The 27498-nt window shown below is 43.2% G+C and overlaps 1 protein-coding gene across 4 annotated transcripts in view; it reads right to left on the bottom strand.

Moving 5' to 3' along the window:
• Positions 1-6196: 6196 nt before the first annotated feature.
• sh3gl2a (SH3 domain containing GRB2 like 2a, endophilin A1) overlaps positions 6197-27498 on the bottom strand; it is a 38558-nt gene continuing 17256 nt past the window's right edge. For 2 of the 4 annotated variants that reach the window (XM_041933214.1, XM_041933210.1), the window contains 10 exons: positions 14620-14688; positions 13991-14063; positions 12996-13139; positions 12689-12822; positions 12437-12595; positions 11304-11407; positions 11082-11197; positions 9819-9833; positions 9652-9663; positions 6197-8113 (listed from right to left, as the gene is read on the bottom strand). In XM_041933214.1, the coding sequence (XP_041789148.1) occupies positions 7917-8113; positions 9652-9663; positions 9819-9833; positions 11082-11197; positions 11304-11407; positions 12437-12595; positions 12689-12822; positions 12996-13139; positions 13991-14063; positions 14620-14628 (963 nt within the window). In that variant the 5' untranslated portion in view covers positions 14629-14688 and the 3' untranslated portion in view covers positions 6197-7916. Of the gene's footprint in view, positions 8114-8223; positions 8236-9651; positions 9664-9818; positions 9834-11081; positions 11198-11303; positions 11408-12436; positions 12596-12688; positions 12823-12995; positions 13140-13990; positions 14064-14619; positions 14689-27498 lie in introns of all 4 variants that reach the window. The other 2 variants (XM_041933212.1, XM_041933213.1) reach the window with 2 other exon arrangements.

The raw sequence follows: 27498 nt of genomic DNA, 5'->3' as shown, positions 1-27498 counted from the left end.
AAAAAATAACATCACTTTGCATAAAAAGTTCCTAAAAAGTTTATTTTGATACATGGTCTCAGGTGCCAGTTTATTAGGTACACCTCACTAGAACTAATGCAGTTTAATACAGTGCTGCACGATTTATTTATACATGCATGTTTTAAATTATTTTATCAATAAAAAGGCCATTTTTAAGAGAGATGAGAGGAAATGAGGAAAATGAGAAAGATGCAACACAGGAGCCTGAACCCTGAAGCTGATGAGGTTCACTGCATTAAAAAAAAAAACATGTGACATGTGCAGCCTTTTCATATGTGTGAAAATAAAAGAAATAAACGTCAAAATCAGCAGATTAAAAATGCGTTTAAATGTGCTCTTATGGCCCAGCTGAGACCAGGAGTGACAGCTCACATGGACAGATACCATGAAGTCTTTTTTAATATTCTGTCCAACCCTTTTAAATCAAATGATAGTTGACTGGACGCTGGAGCAGCTCTCAGTAAGACACAACACAGCTGAACAGCACCACGAACGACGGCCTGGAAAATGGCATCAACACAGAACACCTTGAGATCAAATACTGTTTTATAAAATGTGAAAAGTTCTCAGATTTAGTAGATTTGTGTTTGTTTTGCAGTCATTTCTTGCTTTTCCTCTAATGCACACACACAGTGTGTGTACAGTATCTCCTCCACGTGTGAGTGGTGGAACCAGTTTTAATGGACTGCAGCTCGTGGGAGGCAGCCTACCTGCGCCGGCTGCTCATTGTTCCCGCGGCCTCTGTGAATATGTGGAACACGTCTGTAACTGGTGTGGGTGTCTTGCGGTCTGCTGCGGTTTGGGGTTGGCCAGAAAACAGACGCAGCCTGCCATTCATGCATTAAGAGCCGCGGCTGATTCAAGTGTCAAATATGATGGAGTGGCTGACTGGCCTGCCAGTTTAAGCTTGCCATGGTTGACTAGCCGAGCGGCTGACTGAGTGTGCGGCTCCTCGCTCCTCTTTACACGCAAACTTAATGAATCGTTGAATCCGACTGGTGCAGACAGGCCAGTTCAGCTGGATTTTAGAAGGAAGACTTTCTAATCTTAGACCAGAACAGCTGAAAATGCATGTATGTGAGCAACTTCTGAACCGCCACTGAGCAGATATGTGCGTTCAGAGCTCTGTGTCGGTGCTGGTCAGGGTTCGTCTGGCGTTTAAACAGTTGTTAGAAATGTTCAGCAGCTACGTCAGCGACTGTAGCAGCGGGCGGCGTGGGCCGACACAATGGCTGTCTGTGGTGCAGCGTCCAAGCAGGCCACCCACCAGGAGAGAGGGTCTCAGGAATGCTTTTTACTGGGTTTGCTTGTCTTGCTGCCGCCCCCCCCCTCCTCAGACCTACAGTGTGTGTGTGTGTGTGTGTCAGGAACAGCATCACATGCATTCCCTGGAAGAGAGGAGTGTGTGTTTGTGCCTGTGAGGTGTGTCTGATCGGGCAGTCTGGACACGGATCTTCCTCCTGCACTGTGGCCTCAGGTGTTGGTGGTTCTGAGTCGATGGTTCCTTTTTTTTTTTTTTGCTGACAGATTATTGATGCACGACCTTTTCTTTTCCTTCTTTCCTTGATAAGCTAAGCTAGCTTTGTAACGGGGAACTTTAATGGACTTTAAAATTCTCTTGTTGGTTTTTAAATCACTGAATGGTTTTGCCCCGTCACATCTGTCTGACGTGGTTCAGACAGATGTGGTTCTGACGTGGTTCAGACAGATGTGCCCGTTACGTCCTCTGATTTAAACCATCAGTCTTTTGTTAATTATGCCCCAAAACTCTGGAACAGCCTCCCTGAAGGTCTCAAGGTTTCTGGATCTGTTGTCACCGTCACACATCTTTTTCACATCGCTCTCTCCTGAAGTGTCTTTTCTTTTTACTTCCTTTCTGGTTGTTTTAATTCGACTTTATGCTATTTTATTTTTCTGTTTTTATTGTTTTATTGCACGTGTTATTATTATTTGCTTTTAAGCACTTTTATGCTTGAATTGTGCTTCATAAATGCAATTTTATTATTATAAGGGTTGATGGTTTATGAAGCCTTGTGTGGCTCAGAGGGAGCGGAGTCTGAGCAGCGTCTGTTGTGAGACTACAGGTTTGAAAATAAAATGAATCTGGAGGTGAGGAGGTCCAAACCTACTTAAACACGCTCTGGTATCGAGATTTGTTTTCCAGCAGAAAGGCTGCAGAGGAATAACAACTGATTCATAGATCTTCAGCCTCATTAATCTCTTTCCCCGTGATCTAAGTGACCTAATTCAAAGACAGGGACCTGTTGAACTGGAGGTGGTTTCTGCAGAATATAGATCACAAGTGGATTTGTTGTACACGTCAGTAACTGAGTGTGTAAAATGTGGCCATTTGAAGATGTTAAATGTGTTGAGGATCAGCTCTCCTCTCATGTTTTCTGTCTCTGAAGCCTCCCTCTTATAGATCAGACCTGTGCTGTTTGTAAGAGAAAAAGCAAGTAAAAAAGAAAAAAGTATGAGAAAAAGATTCATTATCAGCTCTGCAAAGTTTTCTCAGAAACCTCCATGCGGAGCACTGTGAGCCTGTGGCCACTAGAGGATGCTTCGCTTCAAGGTTTCACGGAGGGGCAGAGGCTCCGGCAGATAGCTGGCACTGTTTCATAAACAACATTTAACAGGAGACGCCCTGGATCCACAATATCCACCTGTACACATATGACAGCGTCGGTTAGTGAAGCTTGCGGTTATTCTAGGTGTTTGGAGTTTTATCTCACCTGCACCACGTCAAACACAGTGCGGGCTGAGTCCATATTTGCAGTTATCATTGGAGCGACAGGCCGCAGGGCGTGTGACTGTGAGGACGACATGCTCTGATGCTGTTCTAAAGACCTGGCTGGCTTAGTCTGCTGCAGGATGTTACAGCAGACCCCACGAAACTGGACCAGTGTCAATGCAGCGTAGCAGTGTGTGTGTGTGCAGCAGGGTAGTGTGAGAGAGGGGTTAAACTGTGTGCATGAAGAGAGGGTGTAGTCAGATTGACTGGTGGTGACAGATAATGGGTGGGGACCAAAAGGTGTCACGTCACGTCTGATGTTAACTGTCATACAGTTACGACCTGAGCTGCCTTATCTGATCACAGCTCCTCTTATCTCATGCACACAATCTGATGCACTTTTACAATATCACAGTATTTTTTTAGGTGGTTTTGAACTAAGTTTTACGAGACCGTTTCAGTGCTGCATGTAGCGTACAAAATGAAAACTTGTTAAGTAAGTGATGCATTTTACAGCTTCAGCAGAGCGTCACAACATTGTGTCTTTTATCATTTATCATCGTTATCAAATGAGGATGTTACAACAGTTATTCCTGGAAAGCAAGACACAGAAGTAGGTATCTGAAATACCAGCTGGTAAAATGTATTCAGTATGCTGTTGTCAGGAGGCAGTGGTGCACGCAGGAGTCTGGCTTTACGCAACCGTAAATCCTACATCAATACAAGCAGAAATTATTATTTCTGTCTTTGTATTTGTTTACTTTTCATATTATCTACAACTAAGTTTGTGTTTTTATGCGCCAAATGTTAGATACTTTGACTGTTTATAGATTTAATCATCACAAATACAGCGAGGTCATGCGATACTGCAACACTGCAAAGAGTAATGCAGTAAACAACAGCTGACTCCACTGAAGCAGAGTCTCAATACAACAAAAAGAGAGAAACAGGCTGCAGCGCCGGTGGACGGAGGCTGCAGTGATGCTCGCCGGTGTCATGATGTGAAAGTGAGGAGAAACGTTTGTGAACATGTTGCATTGACTGTCTGAGCTCTGAGCTCAGCGAGAAGCAGGGACTCAGTGCTGGTGTGAGGACAGAGGAAGTCATTTAGTGTTTTGCAGTTTTTTTATCTTAAAGCTGGAAATTTAGTGTGTCTGTTTGGGTCTTTGCAGGACGAGTTGTGAATACTGAAAGTGTGAAAATGGAGCCAAGGCAGGTGTAAAACGCTGTAAATGAACCACAGAAAGAGGGTTGACTTTCAAGATGTTACAATCTTCCTACAATCCTACGGGAATTTCCTCTGGCTGTGGCTCCCAGTTTGTGTTTTCATTGTCTGTTTGCCGTGAGTCGTGTTACTACTGCATATTTTTAGCATTTAACTTTATTTCTGATAGCGCTGGAACAAAGCAGCTATAATCAATGTTTGTGCAAAAATGTGAAAATAGTGTGAAAGAGGTTGCTTGTATGAACAAACAGAGAATTAACAGCTGAATCTGCAGCTTTACTCAACTCTATGGAGTTTTATTTTATATTTTAACTCAGTGTTCAGATGTTTGGCTGCTACTGGTTGTTTTAAGGAAAGCTCTGTACACCACCTGCTCAACACCAAGCAGCAGACAGACACAGTTAGCAACTAGCTGGTGAGCACAGTGGAGCATTTAGCAGCCGAAGAGCCACGTATTTCCCTCAGGAGGCGGTAGAGACCAAAGATAGAGCTAAAAGACAGTGAATGAGGTGATCAGAGACTCGACTCCCAGTGGACGATAATGCTGCTCTGTAACTGCTGGATGAGTAAATTATGTTTGCTAACAAGTTCAACAGATCAGTTTAAAAGATAAGTATGCTAATATGTTAATGTTGTGTTTACAACTTGTTTCCACTGCCCCCAAGTGGCCAGAAAGGTTATTGCAGGTCTAAGTAAAAATTAACAACGAAAACAAGACTCCATTACGAGTAAAAGTCCTGCGTCCAAAATGCTAAAAGTATTAAAGGTAAATGTACTTCAGATGTAGATAAATCGCTCCTGTCCGTGTAACATTAGCTTTTTTTATTTCGTATGTGTTCATGGTATAATGGTGCATCACATTATATACAATAATTACATGTTTACAAATAAAATAGTGACTATAACTGTCAAATGTAGTGGAGAAAAGTAAATGGTAATATGGAAAGACTAGAGTACAATGTTGCAGTACTTGTACTTTGTCTCTTTCACTACTGCTGTTTTTTTCCCCAGTGTTTACTACAGCTCTCCTGTTCTTTTGTTGTACATTACGTGTTGTATAACGTGAGCATTGTCTATCTCAGCTGTCACAAACACATGTTTCATATCTTCTGGAGCCTTTCAGACGCGTGCAGCTGTAATCGTGGCTTTGATAATGTTGCACTAACAGGATCATTAAGACATTTCAGTCGTCTTAGAGGCACAAAAGAGATTTTCCTACCTGACCTATTTTTTTCTGGTTGGATTCTTACAAGAGGACATGAAAGAATCCACCAGGAAAATGAATAATGCATCTGTCTTCTCTTTCTGTTTGCTGTGCCTCCTCCATATTCTGCAAACTGCGAGATTTAGTGGTGAAGTAAACTGGATGGTTTGTGAGATTTGAAATTATTTCACACTTATCTCGGTTTAAAGACTTCTACCTGCCACATATCTTTGAACACAAAGTCGTCAGGTGAATAACTATTTCTTGGTATTTATTTGAATAAATTACATTGACTTATCACATTTTTTTCTTTACATCAAGCATACAGTCTTAGAATCCAGTGCAAGAATAAAAGAAAACCAAATCAGAAAACAAACAAAAGAAAAACAATCCAAAGACAATCATGTGCAGCACAGAACCCCTCCTTTCACATTGCTTCTGGATAATACGCTGTACGTATACAGTACATCTATACTGCATGTGTATACTTTTGTCACAGTTACAAAAATAAGATACGTTACTGTAGATGCGCGACTATACACACAGGGTGAAAACAAAACACAGAAAAGCTGTACAGTCCTCATTGAGGGCAAAGATACACACGATTGTTAAAAAAAAGTGAAAGAGAAGAAGAAGGAAGGATTTGTATTGCCTTTAAAAAAAATAATATATGACCTTCAAACTGTACCTTTATTCTTCCGCGGCCAACTAAGTATTCTGTCTGTTAAAGTTGTGCTTCACTTAAAAAAAAAAAAAAACACTAAATATGGGTTGATTTTGCATCGTTTATTGTAATTCTACTGAATATAATGAATTGGTCCTTTGATTAAAGAGACATCCATGTTTGTTTTAATGTCGAACACTGTCAGAAACAGTAGATCTTAAATACCTCAGCATTAGAGGTCCTCTGCAGCCCTGTCCCTGTGCATAACATGAACAGTATGCAGACCCAAGTGCACAGCCCCCCCCCTAAAATACACGCACAACATTACTACAAGATGGGTGAGGAAAAAAAAAACAGAATTACTGCCGCACAGATTATTCTGCAGAAGGGTTAATACATCGTCGACACGGCAGAGAATAAAACCGCAGGGATAACAAGTGCAGTACAGCATCTAACCGCTCAGCTGACTAAAACAGGGACCGTAATAACTGAGCTCGGTTTGACTTCTAGATTACCAGTTAAAGAAGGGACAGAAGTCCCACACAATACTGCATCCAAGCGTAGAGCTGGTGAGGGACAATCAAACACAACGTGTAGTCTTATAAGCTAGCACAGGTCTAACGTGACACGTCAGGGGTCAACCAGCTGCTTTTAGTCCACTTCATGTTGGAGGAAAAGGGTTTTCGTGTAAGTTGCATCATTTCAATCGATAAAGCATTTCCGCCAAGACAAAAAGAAATAACTCCTCATTCCGTTCAGCCATTTGTGCGCTCCTGGCTATATTCATCTTAATCAATGGCTTATAGACAGCTAAACTACAGAATACTAATGGGGCTAGTGGGGATGCAGCAAACGGCGACGCCTTCGGCTGCAGGAACGAGAGTCACCCCACCGAGCAGTTAAGTCCTATAAGTTATTATATCACAACACATCGACCATTTTTCACACAAGCTGCTGATAAAATACACGTTGGAGGATTGAAACGTATGCACCATAGTTTTCTTACGTCACTTCAAACAGTTTAAACTTCACAACTTGTGTTTTTGCAAATCATGTCATCACTCCACGAATCACTGGCTCAGATATGTAATGTCACACACTTAAGAATACAGTTTCACACCCGCTGATGAAAATACCAAAGAACCAGAGACTGCAAGCTTCGCCCCGTTGCATCGGACAGGTCTACTGACATCATGCTGTCTTGTTCTTGAAGCTATTGATTCGATCTGATTCGGGCTTCTGCAGGTGACTTTGGTATCTAAATCACATACGACCGATCACACGCACATGTTGATATGTAAGAAAAGAAAGATCTTATGAGCGATCTGTGTTGTTAGTCATCAGCTAGACGAATCTGACGTCAAACTCTGGATAGTTAAAAGGTGAAGACATCATCTGGACTGATTTTTTTTGAGCACGACAGGGTCGAGGTTTCTCCAGAAACTGCCCGAGCGTGCCAAGAGACGACTACCGTTAAAAGAGGAATATTTCAAACAAAACCAGCTCAACATACTTTTTTTTTTTTTTTTCTCTAAGATAAAACGTTAAACACTTGAAACCATGCTTGACCTAGAGTCTCTAACAAACATGACGCACGTGGACCAATTTTTTTTTCTAGTATGTGAGAGAAAAGTTTCTATCTACTGTAGAGGTTTCCACAAAGTACAGTGAATGAGAGAAAGTGTGATGTTGTAAAGCTGCTCTGATAAACTTGTGTGACGGACTGACAGCCAACGTAAAGTGAGACAAAAGCCGGGACAGAAATGGTTGAAACGACTATGGAAGCCTGAAGGTGCCTCCGGGGAGAAGGGGAAGCAACGACATCAATGCAGACTTTTCCTCTTTTACAGCTTTTACGCTCCAGTTGCGCATACTCGCGTTAATTTATCATCAATCTTTGCTCGTATCTTCGCCCGTTATTGTGTTGTTGCTGATTTGACTCCTGTAAAGTGGAGTACAGGTGGTTGGTAGGAATGTTTAGGTTAGAGGTTACTGGGAATACTGGGGGAAGGGACTGGAGGCCTGGATTTGTTTCGCCACTGTTGCAGACACAGCTGGTAGCGGCGATGTCCTAGTGGGGCAGCGGCACCAGGATATCCACATAGTTGATGGGGAAGAAGCCGGAGTTGCCGTGCAGCATCCCCTCGTACCAGTTGTCATCGATCTTATTGGTCAGGGTGATGATGTCGCCCTCCTTGAAGCCTAGCTCGCCTTCGTTCTCGGGGTCAAAATCGTAGAGAGCGCGACAGCAGGGCTGGTCCATGGGAGCTGGAGAGGGGGAGGAAAGGAGAGTCAGACGAGAGGCCAGAGGAGGATATACGATGCTGCTTATAGATTAGAGGCATAATGATCAGAAGAAAAGCTTGTCAAAGGCTCACCTGGAGACCTGGCTGAAAGAGGGAAGGAAAAGAGGAGGAAGCAGAGAGGAGGAGGAGACAAAGCAAAAGAAAGAGCATCAGTGGCTGGAAAATGATAATGAGGCATTCAGTGTTTAAAGGAATTGTTCTACATTCTGGGAAATAGACTCATTCGCTCTCGTGTAGAGTTAGACAAGAGGATCAATATTTGTGTGGTTCTAGTTTAGCATAAAGACTGGAAACCGGCTGAATCACAGACGACTCTTATCCACTGTCTGGGATGATCAAAAATACTGTTTGAAAACCTTTCCGATAAAGTTTAAATCTCGCCTTTGGTTTGCTTGTTGAAGTTTGTTTTCGGTGTGTAACGGGCTGTCAAAAACCAAGCGGTGGTAACAAACAGGATGAGGGCAAACAGCTAGCCTGGCTCTGTCCAACAACAACAAAACCCACCAGCACCTCCATAGCTCACTGATCAACACGTTATATCATGTTTGTTTAATCTGCACTTAAACCAAGGCTAAAAATAACAATTCACCATTTTATAGGGACTATTTCTTGGCTCTGAGCAGTTATCAGACAACAAGCTGAGACTCCAGGGAGTTACTGCTCCTGGCCAAGGCTTAGTCTGGCACACAACACCCCATAAAACGAGTTATCTGGTGAGCTTTAGAGGTGCTGGTAGTGGGTTTGCTACCTTTGCACAGAGTCAAGCTAGCTGTTTCCCCATTGTTTCCAGTCGTTATGCTAAGCTAGTATGAATCTTCTCTCTGAGCGAATAAGCTAATTTCCAAAAAATGTGAAGCTATTCCTTTAATAACAAAAAGGAAAGATGAGCAATTTCATAAAAAAGAGAAATGAAGGGTTAGACAGAAACAGCACTGCAGACGAGCTGCACTGCAAACAAAAATACAGACACAAATATACTTCCACAAAAGTCCATTCAAATGAGGATGAAAATAAGAGTGATAGAGATTTTGCATCTCTTCCAAAGTCACTCTTGCTCACCTGGAGATCTTGCTGCGAAGGGGCAAAGAGAAAACAAAGGTGAAAAAAGAGCAGACGTGTTTATGTGTAATAGCATTTTCTAGATGGATAAATGATGATGTGTGAGTGCAGAGGGTGCAGCAATGAAAAGGTCAATGAACAAAGCGAGGAGAAATGCAAGTTAGACGACCAACCGAGAAGAGCGGCAGACAGACAAAGAAACAGGAGGATAAGACAGACCGGAAGATCAAAAAGTGAACAACACAGAAACGGCAAATGCTCGTCCGCTGCTAAGCTAATCATTGTCACTGCTGGTCTGCGGACGGCACTTGTTTTTCTGCTGTTTGTATCATTGAAGTGCAAAAGTTTTCTCACAAAGAGACGAACAAAAAGAGACGCGGACAAAACGAAAGGAGAAGATGAGATGTTGTTGTATCTCTCTGGAGATTCACTTTGCCTCACCTGGAGACCTTGCTGCAAAGAGGGAAGAGGAGACAACACGAGGGAGGAGGGTGGGGGAGGAGAGCAGCAGAAGTAGTTTTAAGTGTGAATGAAAGGATTTTGAAGAAATTAATTGATGAGCACACAGATGGAGAACCATATTGACTGATAAGTTTGACCTGGCTCACCTGGAGACCTCGCCCCTGGAAGAATAAACAGAAATCATAAGGGGACAGAGAAGAGTGCTGAGTTGTATTAATTTGTTCTGGATTGATGGATATTCTGATCAGTACAGGTAGTAACTGAAATGTTGGGAAAAAGAGGTGGGGAAAAGGTAAAATTAGCAAACACACCGTAAATTCTCAAATATCTGCCTTTTTATAAAAGCACCAGGCTTTTATTTGAGACCAGGTTACTAATTTCCTCTTTTACAAGATTTTTATATAGAAACAAATCATTCTTTAATTTGGAACTAATATCTTTCATGTGAGTTGTGCATTGTTGTTCTATGCTACACTTCAAGTCAATCTCAAAAACACGAGTTGTTCTTTAGTAAAAAAAAACTTCCCTCTTTTTTAGTCATATTTTAGTACTGATTTATTGTTTAGTATGCTGTTCATGCTCACCCAAACCAACAGGAAATGTTGTGTTTCAGTGGCTTTATATGGAGAAATTCAAGTAAAAGTGATTGTTCTAAATATGCTAATTATACAGCCCTGATTCCAAAATAGTCAATGTACTTAATGTTTGACTTCATCAGCTTCATTGATTTTTGTAAATATCTGCTGATTCTGAATCTGATGCAGCAACACGTTTCAAACACGTTGTGACAGGAGCAACTAAAGACTGGGAAAGATGTGGAACGCTCCAAAAACACCTGTTTGGATCATTCCACAGGTAAACAGGTTGATTGGTAACAGGTGAGAGTATCATGATTGGAAGGCTCAGTGGTTCACAGCGAGGATGGAGCGAGGCTCAACACTTTGTCAACACATGATTGGATAACGGAGATTAATACCTGGACTCAGGAACACTTTGTCAAACTGTTGTCAGTCAACGAATGCAAATACTGAATTCTGTTTTAATTTACCTTTCACACAGCGTCCCAACATTTTTTGTAATCAGGGTTGTCTGTATTGTGTATATGGAGATTACTCTGGATTTATCCTGCAATCCATTTTGATAAATCTGCTGCATTTTTTTCTGTCTTCTTCTGTATCAGTTTCAGCTTTTATTTGAGAAATTACAGCAAAAAAATTAAAAACACAGACAAGACTGTTCAAGGACAGACAGTGATGATTAACAGAAACCAGCCCAGAAACTGTCCTTCACATGCAAAAACCTCTGCACTGTATTGTTCTGTCTTCACGTCAGTTGAAAGTGTATTTACAGCACCAGGACCAGTTTCTGGACGTGTTTCTGAGCGATGAGGTTTGTATTCTGGGTCTCACCTGGAGAGCGAGCACTGTGGATGCCTCCATTGTGATTCTCACTGATGGAGAAGTCCAGAGACGTACGTGGTTTAGGAATGAACTCTTTCCTCGGTTTACTCGAAGTGTCCCTTATCCTGCAACGTGGAAAACACAGAATCCCTCAATACACAAAATATAGATATTTTACATGTTATTTTAAGTGCAGCCAAGAACACGTAGACCAGGAGTGTGAGTGCTAACCGTTCATCGATCCTGCTGGAGAGCTGTGTGAGGATCTCAGCAGCCCGGCTGTGGTACTCCACCTGAGCGTGGACCAGTGCAGCGAGCTGGCTCACCTGTTCAATCTGTCGAAGATGTGCAGGATCCACCGTTACATATTCACATCATGATCGTTGGTACATGTAGTGATGATTGTTACTGGACTCAAGCAAGCAAAACTGTGTTTATACAGCACATTTCATTCCCGGTAGAAGCACAATGTGCTGCACAGAGTGTGAAGATATGTGGGTACATTAGACATGAGTAAACAATTAAAACAAACACATTAACAATGCATAGAGTTAAAAACCATTAAGAAAATGATAAAGACCAGCTAATTCACTCAAACTCAGATGGCAAAGAAGGTTTTGTACAGCAGGATCGCTTAAAATCGACAGCGTTAGCAGTGCGTTAGCAGCTGTTCTGGAGCTTCCAATAGTGTCACATGATCCTCCGCAGCACATGGCAGTTTTTATGGAATTGTAGATAAACAATTTTTAAGACGATAAGTCCTTAAAAAAGATCTGCAACTGGACTTCAGTGCTGAGGAATGCTGTGTGATATGGTGGAAAAGCTCCAGAACAGCTGCTCATGGACCATGTGGCGAGACGGTTTTACCAACGTACAGGATCAACTGATACACCTGAGGATGATTTTACAGCCTGAGAAACAACGACTCTCCTTTTAAAGTTGTTATGCAAATAAAGTGTCGACACTTTCAGTAGAAACAGACACACCAGCACTCAGTGGGGGTCGTGTTTCAAACCACCTGGTGAAGGTAAGACCGACGTTCAGCCAGTTGCTGCTGTTTTCTCATTACGTGTCATCAGCTGAAATATTAGAGGAGCTACATTTCTATAGCAGGTATCAAAATGACGCAGTTCAGATTACAGCTACATGCAAATAAAGTTTTCTCATCAGGAGGAGGAGCAGCTGGTGGTGACGGCCAGGTGAGACAACATCTTCCAGCCGTGGAAACAAGAAACGTAAAGTTTAAACATTTCGATGGTTTCCAGAAACGTACAGCTAGAACATGCAAGTACAGTCCAGTAAATTGATTTGGGTTGTCAGTGTCAGTGGTTAAATGAGCCAAAGTAAAGCAAAAGCATCCTTACATCGCTCTCCAACAGGTTGAACATGCTCTGCTCGGCAATCTCCTTGGAGTCGTCAAACTTCTCTAGCGCCTGTTTGATCTCGTCCTCCGTCACTTTGCCCTGACGCTTCTTCTTGTAATCAAAGTCCAGACGGCGGCCCTCCATTTTCTTCAGGTGGTGCTGCAAAAAAGGGGCCAGAGAGTAAGTCTGAATCCTTGACCAAGAGAAGACTTAGATTATCAGGTGTTTTTGTTTTTAGCTCTGCAGTTGAACCTGAATCTCCTTCAGATCTTTTTCATGGAGGTTCTGCAGAGGATCGATGAAGTTCTGCTTGACCTCCATGTCCAGAGCGTCCTTAACCTCTGCGAGCTCACGCATGGCTTCCCCAGCGTCAATCAGAGCAAGGCCTGGAGGGATAAAGGCCCATTTAGACACAAATTCTTTAACTTGTGAAGTAAATAAAGCAAACTTGAGGCATCTTGTCTAGAAAATGGCCTCATGCGTCATTCAGAGTGTCGTCACTTCGTCCTCGAGGGAATAAAAAGCCACTTTCTCTCTGTGAGAATGTGCTGCAGCTCACCGAAGTTCGACTCCTCTCCGAGCTCCCTGCCAAACCTCTGCATGGACTCTCCCAGGATGGCCTCGGTCTGCGTGTAGCCCGGCCCCTTCTCCTGCCCCCGCATGCGCGACATGGAGTTCATCATGCTCATCTTAGCTCTGGTGGCTGCGAAGGCAAAGCACTCATGAAACCGAACGCCGCCGGGCTCAGCGTCAAATCGCCAAACTGAGTTTCATTCTTTCAACAGACTGCATAGTAACGAGATGAGCTGCTAGAAGATATTTAGTTGTGCTCTTAAAGGTTTAAAAGGCCGGTGAGCATCTATAATATTCTGTTATTCATATGGATTTCCTTAAAACACTGAAAACACAGAACTACTACCAGTCCAGCTGTTTAACTCGACTTCAGTGGTTTCCCCTCACATCCTCCCCTGACCGACCGACTGACTGACTGTTTCCCTTTTCTTTCTTCCGTTTTCTGTTTAATTACCGCAGAGCAGAAGCACAACGTGATCGATCAGTCGGTAACACCCGCTGAGCTGAATCAGACAGATCCTCAAATATCTCGTCTCGTGATTAATTCAGTTATCAGACGATGGTGTAAAACGTAAGATCTCTCCTTCAATATGAGGCCGTTTTCCCTGAAGCTTAATGAATTTCCTGAACATGTGGTCATTTCTTCTGGCATTAGCAGAATTGCTGTCACCTCCAGACTCCAGAGCACTAAACATCACGTCAACAGAAGGAATACAGAGCTAGAACACAGCAAAGCTTAAATGCTCCTTATAATAAATACAATATTACATTATAATAATGTACTTAAATAATATCTGACACAGTGTTTGAATGTGGCTGTTAACATTCATCACTGCATTGTTAATAATACTTGAGCCTGGTGTAGGTAAACTGTAGCATAATGTATAAAAATGCTTCATCACATCATTTTAATATTGAGTCTTGGGCGATTCGAATACACAAAGCATCACATTATCATCTCACACAGCTGGTTTATGTCACCTGGGTTGGGCTGCAGATACTCAGTAGTCTTGGTAATGATGTCCATCACCGCCCGAGCAGTGGTGTCCATCTTCTGCAAACCACAACGTAGAAACGACAAGGAGGCGGGAACAGAAGGTGCAGAAATAACAGTTAAGAAGCACAGCAATAAAAAATAGATAGCTGAAAGGCTGTGAGAGAGGATGAGAGGAACATAACAGCGATAAAACAACGTATGGATCCAGAAACCTGTCAACTGAAAACAGGATAAGAGAGAGCTTTGTTCTGCAGAGACACTGTCTGCTGCAGAAACGTTTAAATCATTTTTCACAACAAAACTCCCAGAAATAAATACAGCTACTGAGTCTAAAGGTGTTAACGAGGGTGAAATCGTAGACTGTAGCTGGGGAGCAAAGATGTGGTCGTGTTAACCACAAAACAAGCAGCAAGTGCTTCTGTTGACTCTCCCTTAAAGCCAGTCACAAAACGGTTAAGCTCCACTGAGGCTGCTCAGAGAGCGACACTGGTGGGAGGTGTGAGATGTATTATGCGTCTGCATGAGCTTCTGCTGGGATCCCACAACCTTTGTGATTATCTCCTGGTAAACTAATGACAAGCCTTTCGTTCTCAAACAGTGATAACGGCCTCGCCTTTTCCATCTCGGTGAAATCATCATCGAGCTTCGTTCCTTCGGCTCCTCCGACCTTCTCGCTCACTTTCTGCAAAGCAAACACAACAAAAAGAAAATGTTAGGGTAGAAGCTGATGGTGGTGCACTGAATGAAAAGATGCTGCAAATTCCAGACAGTTTTAAGGGGTCTTTGAACTGAAGTGACAGGAAACAAAGACAGTTCCTCTCTCAGAGGGTTTGTTAATGCAACCTTTAGCCAGCTGCTCTATGAGATGTTTGATGTTCTATAGTAAACGACGTGTTAAGTGACATGTTGCAATGAGAGCAAGTGTTTCTCTGTTAGCATGTGCCTGTCTGCAACAGCACAGACTCACAGCCTCTCTATTCCAATTAAGATCACGTCAAATGACAAACACACACGCATCAGCTCGACCTCGTGCCTCACGAAACAGAAACCCATTTCATTAACGGACGTGCTGCGACGCGAAGCTCTGCGAACAACACCGGTGCGCACGTGAGACAGCGTCAGGAGCGTGTTCTCTTCACATCAGCGTTCACGATCTTTCCTGCCATTAACGTGTTATTGATGGCTGACCTGTGTCTGTGGAACCGCTGGACACTTTCAAAAGCAACAGCCCCCAACAATTTTAGCTCGAGACCACTTAAAATTAAGCAGGTTGCAGCAATTAACTTCTTTTCTTTTCACATTGGTTCATTTGAATTATATATATATAAAAAGATTCAGTATGTAACAAGAAAGATAAAGACAAAAAACTAATCCTCATCCTGTTAATCATCTTATTATCTCGGGTTTTATTTTGGAGCCTTCGTGCAAGAATATCTGCACAAACAACAAAAGCGTGCTCAAGCCAGGTTTGCAGCTTAACATACTGTAAGTAAGAACCTCCATGTTTTCATGCACATACACCCCCACATCACTGAGAGTAGACAGAAGGCAGTCGATTAGCTCCTGCATTAGATGTGACAATGTCAGGCTCGCAATGCAGAGATTCTCCATCAGAGCTGCACACAGTTGCAGCATTAAAGAGGGAGACAAGAGAAAGAGATGAAGTATAAAAGCCCTTCTAGCTTCAGACATGGCGCAGATCCAGGTGCACAGACACAAACACAGAAATAACTCCTCCGGGCTCCCGTCCCATCACCCTCTCTCAGTCTCTGTCCGCCGATCATGTTTCCAGCTCTGCCACCACCCAGCTCCAGCGCGTGATGTAACCAGATGGCTTGAGGGGGGCAGCGGACCGACACAACGAGGCCAGACGCGGCCCTCGGAGGACGGACGGAGGGAGGGGAAAAGGATTTCAGGCAACGTCACAATGCGTGAGTAAAGAAACCATGAAAGCTAAGGTCAGCGGAAGTCCGTCCTCCAATGCAATCACACTCGAGGACAGAATGGGGGGGCGTTTCTGGTTCGGTCATGTGAACAGAGAGGGACTGAAGGACGTTTCCACAAAATTTAAAGATCCTTAAATAGGGCAGTAGATGCAATGAAGTGAGTCAGAGTGAGAAATATTTTCCCAGAGGTAAAACATGGAAGGCTGATCTGTGACTGATAGACGTGGGTGGGGGGGTGGGGGGGCTTTATAAGACTAAGCCTGTGACAGTAGTTCATGCATCGTAAGACTTTCTGAGGATTGGTGCTCTGAGTCATCGTAGCAAAGTCTCCTCTGATCCCACTTGTCAAAGCTCAATATTCTGACAGCAGTGCAAAGCGCGCGCGCGCACGCACACACGCACTCACACACACACACACACACACACACACACACACACACACACACACACACACACACACACACACAGCAGGAGTCACACTTCCTGTCATTAGCTTCACCTGCTCATCACTACAATGTCTTCAAATCCCCGTTGAGCAGGTACCCGCCCGCGCCCGTGTGTTCGGCTCAGCATCTGCAGCTTCCTGTTATTTCCCTTCTCCCCCGCGTCGCATCCTTTATTCAAATAAAACAGCAGCGTGTGCTTTGCTTCATCGCTGTGTGCTCATGAGCCACAGCTGATGTTCGGGGTTCATCCGAGCCGCGTTGTCACATGCTGTACTGTTTCACACCTGAGCGACAGCATGACCACAGCTGCATGCGATCACAACCTGGTTTCATGTGTCTGCATGACGTGAATGTACACAAATGACGGCCTCCTTTTAGAAAAAAGCAAAAAACAGGCACATGTTTTACACACACACACACACACACACGAGTGACCTGAGCTGATACATGTTTTCGTAATGACGAAGAGAAGGATAAAATCAAAGGGAGACATTTTTCTAATGATGAAGACTGTGTGTAACGGCAGTACGGAATGACGCAGTCACTTACGTCACCACCTTGGTGCTGTTACAGGATGCTGCCAATTATGTTTTCTCTACCGGCAGTATTCGCCCGATTATCCTGCCCCAAGACGATGATTCATGTTCCACACCGTGATGAAGATGAGTAAGATTTATGTAAAAGAAAAATGTATTTCAGGCAGCTTTTTATAATTTTGTGAAAGAGCTGAGCTTCACTTAGTTTTGTGTCCAGAATCTTGGCGAAAATACTCTAAATCAGCACAAATGTGCATAAATTAAGTCTGCGACTGGCTACTATTTGTGTAATCTGTTAATCTGAGACTTTTCTGAATGAATCGATTAATCCTTTGTTCTACAAAATGATAAAACCCAAAGATATTCATTTTGAAATCACATAAGACAAAGAAGACAAATCCTCAGTGCTGAGGCTGGAAACTCGAGAACGTTTCACATTGTAGTTTGAAAAAATGCTGAAAAAGTTTAATCAAATATCAAAATTGTTGAAGACAAATATTCAGTCTAACAATTTATCAATTAATTGAATAAAAGTTTCAACATTTTCAAACAGTTTAACCTCATTGCTCGGACTCTGTGCAGAAGTGTTTGGAGGCAACCAATTTTACGACTGGACCAGTCGACATATCGTCACTCCCACAGGCTCCGCCTCCTCTCGTGACTACACTGAGCTGGAAACTTTCCAATAATTACACCATGAACACTCCCATTCATTAGAAAGTGGAGGTACTAATGTGACATAAGTATTTAGTGTAGGTATAAAGCAATAAATGAGAAAGAAAGAGCAGAAATCTCGTGTGCTGGTGCTCAGATTAGGTGAGAACTGGTGCACATTACTTGTGCAGACTAATACAGAAGAACTGAAAGCTTCGGGTGATGCAGAATGACTTCACAGCTCTAAATTCAGCCACATCTTGTTTGTGTGTGTCCCACCTCTGTGTTTCCTTTAGCTCGCAGATGGAGGCTCTGCACTCAGAGCCAGTGGAAGTCAATTATTTCTTAAGCTAAATGGATGGAAAACAACTCTGTCAAGCAGCACCTGTGGGGATACGCTTATAGCTTGGCAGGGAAAGAGCAAATGAACGAATAAAGACGAGCTGTTTGCGGCTGCTCTGAGTAAGTGGAACAGCGCTGCTGCTGTGCACGCTGCCGCCCATGGCTGCTGTCAACGCATGTTCATCCCCCAGACACTCGCAAAGCGGAGAGCAAAGACAGAGCTGGTGTTGTGCTTTGATGGCTGCAGGCTGAGGGCGGAGCAATTTAATGCAGTGATGGAAGAGAGACGCATGAACGTACAGAGACACTACAGGACGACACAGCACGTCACAGCAAATAACCACAGGACTGAAGACTGATCGCTTCCTCAGTGACTCACAACATGCTAAGTAAATGTGAGCCAAGCCACCGGTCTCACCTAAAGCCCAGGAGACCAGCCAGCAATGTCCCTGTGCTTTCACACATAACGTCCCCACAATCTGTCCCCCACTCAACAACCAACCTCCTCCACCACCCACCACTCTCTCTCAGCCCTCCCACTCCTCTCCCTCCTCCTGCCTGCAGGGGAAGGACGCCACAAGGTGAACTGAGCAGCAGCGGCAGCAGGGGGAAGTGAACCTTGCAGGGATAACTGCTGCTGCTGGGAAACGACAGCGGCGGCGTAGATGATGTGCAACCTGTGACGTCACACGCGAGTTCCTGCGCTCGTAGTCGTGTAGACATGCCAGTTAGTGCATACGCAGCTGATTCGTGCTGCCTCTCAACAAAGAGACAATGCAGGTATCAGGTTCCACTGCAGAGCTCGGGCTGGGTTACTCTTAATACACTGCAGCATTTGCATTTCAGTTGAATTTATCTTTTAGATTCAATTTATCTCCTCCAGACTTATTTTAAGACAAATAAAACATAAATATGCTCCGCTTTGAAGAATAATTTGTGTCTGATAAATGTGCTTAAGTCGACTCCTTCTCTCTCATTGAAAAATCCAGAGTGTGTGGACATGCAAGCATCGTTCATGTCAAACTACTTTCCTACCAAGTTCACGCTCAGAGTGTGTGAACTGCAAATTAAACTGTGCAAATAAAATCCAAATAAAGAGCTGATGATAGCATTGGATGAAACGTTGGAGGATCACCAAACTTGTCATAATTCAATCTGCTCATGGTGGTCCTGGGATCAAACTCATCAGGACTGACCATGTGGGAACCATGAATCTGTCTGGAGGAGGACCGACTGTCCAGAAACAACAGCTAACATGCTAACTATGGACAGAAAAGCTTCAGATCCAGGTCACATGAGGTTCTGGATCTCTCTCTCATCACTATGCATTTTTCTCTCCGACTGGCAGCCATGTGAACCAACTCAGACCAGATTAAAAAGAGACGCTAAATGTGGAGAGGAAAACAGCCCGGAGAGCCAAAGGCTGCAGGGCGCCCTCCCTTCCTCCTCCTCACAAAACCTCTTGCATCATCATCATCATCAGCCGGGTCAGACCGGCAGCCCGCGTCCTGACACGCTCTCACAGCGGGTGTTATCAGACTACGTCAGCGTTCGCGGCGCCTCAGGCGACACAGACAAGGTGTAGTAAATCTGAACACCAGCCTGATGTAACAGGTCAGTTTATAGTGTATTTAACGCTGAGAGGGATTCACAAAACCTCCCATTGACTTCACTCTGAGGAGGTCTGGACTGATCCCAACAAACAGGACCAGCTGTCTTCTTCTTCCTCTTCACTGTGTTTTTATCATATGTGCAGAGGTCAAAATAATGTGTACAGAATAATTTGCGAAGCTAAATAAGCCGTGCCGCTCTCATTTGTTTACATTAACTCAAATTGGGATTTGAAATGAAAAATCTGGATTTTAAAAGGAAGCGCAAGGTTTTATCTCTCTCTATTTATATCAGCAGAGACGATTCACCTGCAGGCCGACAGCATTTCCTTTCTATAAAGAGGACTGCCCACACAGATTAATGGAAGCACTCCTGGCAAGCACAAGCAGAGAGTTTAAACAGCGGGGCTTTACACCTGTGTAAGACACCCCGAGCTAATACTATTAAAGCGCCGATGAGGAAAACGACCTGCGACACATAAAGCGTCTGTTGTTGCTTTTAAACGGAAGTCCAGGATTAGATTACGCCGCTCTCTGCAGAACACGGACAATCAATGCTACAACATGTCTACACGTGCACGCTCGAGCCCGAGGTTGTTTGTCTTTCTACGACTGTTTTTGTGCTTTTTTACATAAATGCCAGATTAGTGGATCCATTCTTACATGAAAACAACACTAAAAGGAGACAAAGTCTTTGAATGAAAGCTTAATATTTTTGCATTTTGTTAGTCACAGCTTCTTAACTCTAACGGTAGTTTTAACAGTTGTTACATCCTGTTTTATTTGCTCCAGTCTGATCATCTGACTCGCAGGCAGTTGTGCTTGTTTGTCTCCAGGTGCTGCCAAGGCGCTGTGCATTGCATTTATTTTGCTTTACTTGGTGTATTTCCAACAGCAGGTCTGAAGTATAGTTAAAAAAAGATGGTTCCTTCATGGACCCTGTAAAAAATAATCCCACAGCGAAATCTCAAACACGAGCACTCGATTTGTTTTAAAGCGCAAACCTACAGACGAACTTCCACTCGTCGTTTTCTGTTTCAACTTTCGTCACCTTTGCTCTTTAACATGCTTTTTATTGATGTTTGGGGAAAAAAAAGACTATAAAACTAAAAAAACAACAAGAGGCCCAGCAGCACTTTGAGCCGAATGCTAACATTAGCATGCTCACATTTACAATACAGTATAATGTTAGGCATAATGTTTACCACGACAACTAGTTTAGTGTGTGCTAATGCTAACATTAGCATGCTCACATTTACAACACAGTATAATGTTAGGCATAATGTTTACCACGGCAACTAGTTTAGTGTGTGCTAATGCTAACATTAGCATGCTCACATTTACAATACAGTATAATGTTAGGCATAATGTTTACCACGACTACTAGTTTAGTGTGTGCTAATGCTAACATTAGCATGCTCACATTTACAATACAGTATAATGTTAGGCATAATGTTTACCACGACTGCTAGTTTAGTGTGTGCTAATGCTAACATTAGCATGCTCACATTTACAATTCAGTATAATGTTAGGCATAGTGTTTACCACGACAACTAGTTTAGTGTGTGCTAATGCTAACATTAGCATGCTCACATTTACAATACAGTATAATGTTAGGCATAATGTTTACCACGACTGCTAGTTTAGTGTGTGCTAATGCTAACATTAGCATGCTCACATTTACAATTCAGTATAATGTTAGGCATATTGTTTACCACGACAACTAGTTTAGTGTGTGCTAATGCTAACATTAGCATGCTCATATTTACAATTCAGTATAATGTTAGGCATAGTGTTTACCACGACAACTAGTTTAGTGTGTGCTAATGCTAACATTAGCATGCTCATATTTACAATACAGCATAATGTTAGGCATAATGTTAGGCATAATGTTTACCACGACAACTAGTTTAGTGTGTGCTAATGGTAACATTTGCACATTAGCATGACACCCAAAGGTCAGCTCAGGCGGATGGGAATGTCTCCAGTTTTGGAGCTGGTCTGGTTTCAGATCTCAGGCAGAAAGCTGGAAACGTCTCTCTTCACTTGAACTAACTCCGACTTCCTGATGCAGCTCTGAAACGTTGCCTCATGCAGCTGCACTTCCTTTAAAATGTTCTATTACACTGGATTTATGAATCATGTGTATGTATCTATTTTTACCCATACAGTAGTTTATTGTGTGTTTTTAAGCAATGTCTTTATTTTCATCTCTTCATCATAATCAAACGGATGTTATTCATCTTATTTCCCATTCATTTTTTTATCTGTTTTTATGTCTTTTCTATGTGAAGCTCTCACTTGCTGCATGCAATTTCTTCCTTTTAAAAAACTTTGAGCTGCAATTCTTGTATGAAAGGTGCCCTACAAATAAAGTTTATTATTATTCTTATCATTATTATTTTTATTATTATCTGGTCATGCACCAAAGCCCTGGAAAAATAAAAAAGTAAGCTGAAGGCGGCGCTTGATGTTAACTGACAGATCGACACTGAGTCACACCCTGACACAGAGAATACATCTGATTCATCTTGCTGATGCTGCAGATCAAAGCAGGATTAATTTAATTTGCAGATGCAATTAGCAAAGATCACTGACACACAAGTTCTGTAATCACACTGTTATGCTGTGATTTGTGTGCACCTGAACACATCATCATCATCATCATCATCATCATCATCCACTGCTTTGTCGTGCTGTATTTTTAGCATTCACAGCTGTACTGTTAGCATTAGCATCAGTCACATGGCGCCCAATGTGAGGCGCAGAAGGAGTGTGCTGCCTGCTGCTGCTCCTCCCCGCTGCCTCCCTCCCTCCTCCCCTCCTCACCAGTCTAATCCCGGCCGGGCACACAGAGGCCCCTGCTTTAAATACGCCCGGGGGTGGAGGAGGGAGATTAAAAATGACAGGAGTGATTAGTGAGGCTATTAGGAGGACAGCCCTGCTGCTGGACAAAAACAGGAGGATCTGACTCTTCCTGACAGCATTAAAACATCACTCCCCCCCCCCTCCTCCTCCACCTCCACCTCCACACGCCCTAACTGCCCTTTTTTACCCCTTTGTGGGGAGCACGTGGTGGGGCAGAGACACAACCTTTTTCTCTCCGTCAAACTCTCCATTTTCACCTTGTGTGCCGTGAGAGAGGAGACGGACGACTGGCGAGGACAGAGGCGGAGAAACAGAGACACTCGGCCCGGTGGGGAATACGACCGCGAACTGCCAAATCCCGAAAAGTCAAAAACAATTGCATAACAATGCCCAGAAGATCTTTGTCTCGTCTTCTCTTCGCTCTCACATTTCTCAGATTGCCTCTCTCGTTGTCTTCCTTCCCGTCCACTTCTGTCTTTATCACTCCCTTTTCTCTCCTCACCCCAAATCACCCTCAAGGCCGTCGTGAGGTTCAGAGTTTATTCGCCGCTGGACCGTGACTCAACAATATGTCCGACTGCATCCACCGCAGCCGCACTCTAAAGCGGCAACGTGAAATCTGGACTGCGGGCTGAGCGGGATCAGGACCTCTGAGCGAACCAAACTAAGAGCAGATTTAACACTTTATTTAGACGCAAACCTCTAACTGTATGGGAGGTGCTGAGAATAGACCTGCGCTGTCGTGGAATCAAGCAAAATCCATTTGTCATTTTAAATTGTGGTGTTCAGAGCCAGCGTGGGGGGGGGGCTGCTCCCTGCTCCAATTACAGCTGTTTTGGGACGGTAATCCGGCAGAACATCAAGGCCTGAGGTGGCATTAGCAGGGACAGAACTCAACGGTGTGCCTGGTTGTCGGTTCAGACGGTTCACAACCTGCACAGGTGGGCTTCGGACTGATTGGACGGGGCGGGGGCGCCAGCGTTTCCTCTGCCCAGATTCATGGCTGCCCATGTTGCTTCACTGACCTCTGCGAGTGTGTGGCCTGTGGATATCATAATCTGATTTGTAAGCCTTTGCATGGCTCTTACGTAACAGCGGGGATGAGTCTGTGGCTGGGGAGATGTGTGCACACTCCCGTCCTTCCACGCACCGCTCGGTAAACGGGGGGGGGGGGGGCAGCTGGCACCCTGTCTGACTGTGCAGCGACTCTGTTCACTGTACATTCACATGAGAACACATTTATCATGTGTTTTAGTGGAAGTAAAGAAGCCGCACATCTCTGTTGACTGAGCTCAGTGTTTCTGGACAGCCATGCTGTCAGTATCAACCTGCCAGACCACCTTGAGTTCTGCCCGGGAACCTGCAGACGGTGTGAAAGACTCTCTGAGCTCAGTTCAAATCATTTCCGAACCACTCTAATTGAATTGCTGAATTACTTTTTTTTTTTGGTAAATTCAGCTTTCATTACAAACGACTGAACACTTCATCTTGTTTTAGCCGACCTGATGGCCTGATGTGATGCAGGTGATGAGGTGCGTCGGATCAGATTTAAATAACACGACCAGAAATGCTGCATTTCATTCTGCTGATAAAGCTACAGTTTGAGGTTAATGCTGAAAGATTAAAGGCTCCCTGAGGAGGTTTTGACCTCTAGTAGCGCTATGGAGCAGTTTTTATGAGAGGGGCCCTGATACGAAGTCCAGCCGATGGTTTCACACTATCGTTCTGATCAACAGGTGGCAGTAATGCGCCGAGAAACGCAGAGAAGAAGAAGAACGCTAGTTAGACAACATGGATGTAAATAAAGCTGAATTAACTAAGAGAAACCTGCACAAGCACCTTTAAGTCTGAGCTGCCGTTTCCTATCATGTCAATCATTCAGCCTGAGATTGTGCTCATGTTAGCGGATTTGTTTATTTCCATTGGTCGTTAGGAGCAATTCATTTAATTAATTTCACATTTCTGAGTGATTCTGTTTCCTCCAACTTGCACAGCTGTCAGTCTCATCCATGCTTATCAGTGTTTTTCATAGACGTAGCTAAGCAGCTAGCCTGCCACGCAGGAAGCCGACATCCCCATTCACAATCACGCATCCTAAGCTCTGATTGGTCGACTGTGTCTCCAACATTTGTGCTCAGTGAATCAGGCTTAAAAATAAAAAATAAAACTAAATTAAAGCTCAAAAAGCAGCTTCAGAGCAGCTTTCCTGGAGGAGGGACTGAGATGCTGGACTTGTTCTGCCGTCAGAATGGGAACATTAAAAGAAAACAACTATTTGCACAAAGAATCAGCCGTTAGCACAATTAGCTTCAAGAGATCGTTCAGCATCGTTACTGGCTGAGACCAAACCCTTTCATTTTCATTCATCACCGACAGACAGAGAGAAAAACATGACCCCGAAACAATGATGTTAGAACACACAGAGCGCTTCTCTCACACACACACACACACACACACGCACACACACACACACAGCTCCATGCAGTAAACATCACACACTCTCTCTCTGTACTGACTGTAATTTCCATTTCAAACACGAGCGTCTCTCAGAGGAACCAATGACGGAGCTTTGAGGCCGGTGGAGGAAACATGTGATATTTATACAGTGAGTTCAGTCGTTTCACTTTAATGTTTGGCCACCAGCGCCGCGAGTTCAATCTGTGTGGGTGTAATGATGCTGTTGTCTATGAAAACCAGTATTGATGACAGTTATTAAAGCTCAGATTCAGCTGCTGCGTGCACTGTGTGTGTGTGTGTGCGTGTGCGCATCAGTGTGTGTATGACCGTGACCACGTCATTCATCTTTATATTACAGTCCAGCTGCCTGTTAAGCTGCAGTTCTGTACTTTCTGTCAGTTTATTAGCCATAAATAATTAACATTCAGGCTTTAACACACGGAGAGGATCCCGGATCATTCAGAGGTTAAATCAACAGACACAGCAGCCATTTTGGAAATCTGCTGAAGCCGTGCAGGATCGTCGTCTCCCAGCAGAAAGACCCTCGCAGGTTTTTCGCCCTCGTGAGGCGTTTGACCTTTTTCACAAATCTCTCCATCTCTCTCTCACTCTCACACACACACACACACATAGATCAGGAACAGCAACACTGGAGCTGTTAAAACCCAAACAAAATCCTGTAGCTGCGCTCCGTCAGTCGATATCAATCCTCCCGCTCAGCACATGATCACTAATCAATAACATGTGGAATCCACACGGAGTGATGGAATTACAGCCCTCATCAGCTGCTTTTTAATCTTTTATCAAAGAAGCAAAAACACAGGAAACCATCAAAATAATCTTGACTCACGACCCACTTACGAGCTTTTCTTGGAGGTTTCACTGGTTGAAAGCTCTGGAAAACAGGAGTTAAGTGACCCTTGAGTTGAGATTATTGAGTCAAACTGCTGTTCCCAAGGGTCAACGCTGCTCTTTACCGTACGTTATTTTTAGGTGAATATCCTAAAGTTTAGGATCGCTGGTCTGCCCTTTGAAGACGCCACCTATTATTAGTAAAAATTATTATTATTAGATCTCATAAATAAAACTGTTAAGAACATTATCATCGTTAGCAGCCTCACAGTGTAGTCTGTGAGTTTAAAAAGGTGGATTATATTACGTGAAAACACATTTGTGTTCTTTTGTGTATCAGTGCATTTATGCATATTATATTTAAACTAAATACATGCTGTACATAATGTCTTAATGTTACATAGTAAAAAATTCAATAACAAAAATAAATTAATAATCATAATGTTTAGAAAAGTTACAAAAATGTTGTTTGCTCTTTTGCTTATTTTACCATCGTATTCATGGGCGAGGCCACGTGTGCATGCAATGTTTTAATCAAGGGTTTGAGATGCATCAGATCAGTCTAATAAATATATCTAAACAGTGTAAATAATCAAATAAAGGATCTGGAGGGAACTTCAGGTCTGCATCCCTGCAGAGGAACTGTGTTTGCACGGTCACGATCCACCAGGAGAGTACAGAGTCTACAGACCGTGCCGCTGAACGCACCAGCGTCCCTGAACTCAACACGTCGCTTCACACAAGCAGAACAAACGCTGCCAGACGTGAAGGTTCATTATCGCAGCTGATGAAGATAAATGAATTTTACTTTAACTCAACCGTCCTGCAGCGACAGCAGACTGATGATCCAGGAAGAAACAAGCTGCTGCACTTTCACACAAAAATCAATAAAGCTGCAAAAAAAAAAAAAAAAAATCCTTCACACTCAAAACAGACAGTCACGCTGCACCGATCCCTCCAAAATCAACAGCGGCGTTAATACGTCCAGAGGCTGCGGTCGGCCTTTAGAGGAGGAGAAAATGGAAAATCCTCAGCAGACAAACAGCCTGTACATCTGCTATTCAACACCGGTCTGATTTGATTAGATTTCCCGTCTATAAGGAGGTCACGACAGGCGGGTACGAACCAGAATACTGATGGCAAACATCGATCGGCCGCAGCCTCTCCAACGTGCACATTTGAAGCTTTTCTTTGTCACATCTGATAGTAAACTGAATATCAAAAAAAGCAATTTACAGTCCTCACCATGTGCAAATTATCACAACGGGCATATTTCAGTACTCGATAGGTACTTTCTAAACAAATTTCAGGCAAATCAATATTTAAATTTAATACAAAAAGATCAACCAAAGATCAGTAAATTCAATATTACAGAACACAGATAAAAGATTGTCTGTGAGGGATCAACAAATGTGCATCAATGAGTTAAAATCGTTGTAATCATGTCAGAATTATTTTTAGTTATTTTAAAATTTACAATTTAAAACTCCACATTATGAGGTCATTTTCATATTTTCTGGGAATGTCCTGTGATAGCTCTGTTCTGGGCAGATGATGACAGGTGATGACAGAAATCAGATCAATAACTGGCCTAAAGATTACCTTTAGTTTGAGCACCATATACCTCGGTAACATGCCAGCAGGCCTGGAGAAACATGACCAATATTTGCTGCAAATATTACTGGTGAGTTGTAAAAAATCTATAACCAGGAAATGGCTGAGTATAGACCCCCAACAGTAGCTGAATGGATTGAAATAGTTAAAGAAATTCACACTATGGA

The sequence above is a fragment of the Chelmon rostratus genome, chromosome 3, assembly GCF_017976325.1.
Source record: "Chelmon rostratus isolate fCheRos1 chromosome 3, fCheRos1.pri, whole genome shotgun sequence".
In the NCBI taxonomy this organism is placed as follows: Eukaryota; Metazoa; Chordata; class Actinopteri; order Chaetodontiformes; family Chaetodontidae; genus Chelmon; species Chelmon rostratus.
The sequence above is the reverse complement of the archived record's forward strand: the minus strand, read 5'-3'. Positions and strand labels throughout refer to the sequence as shown.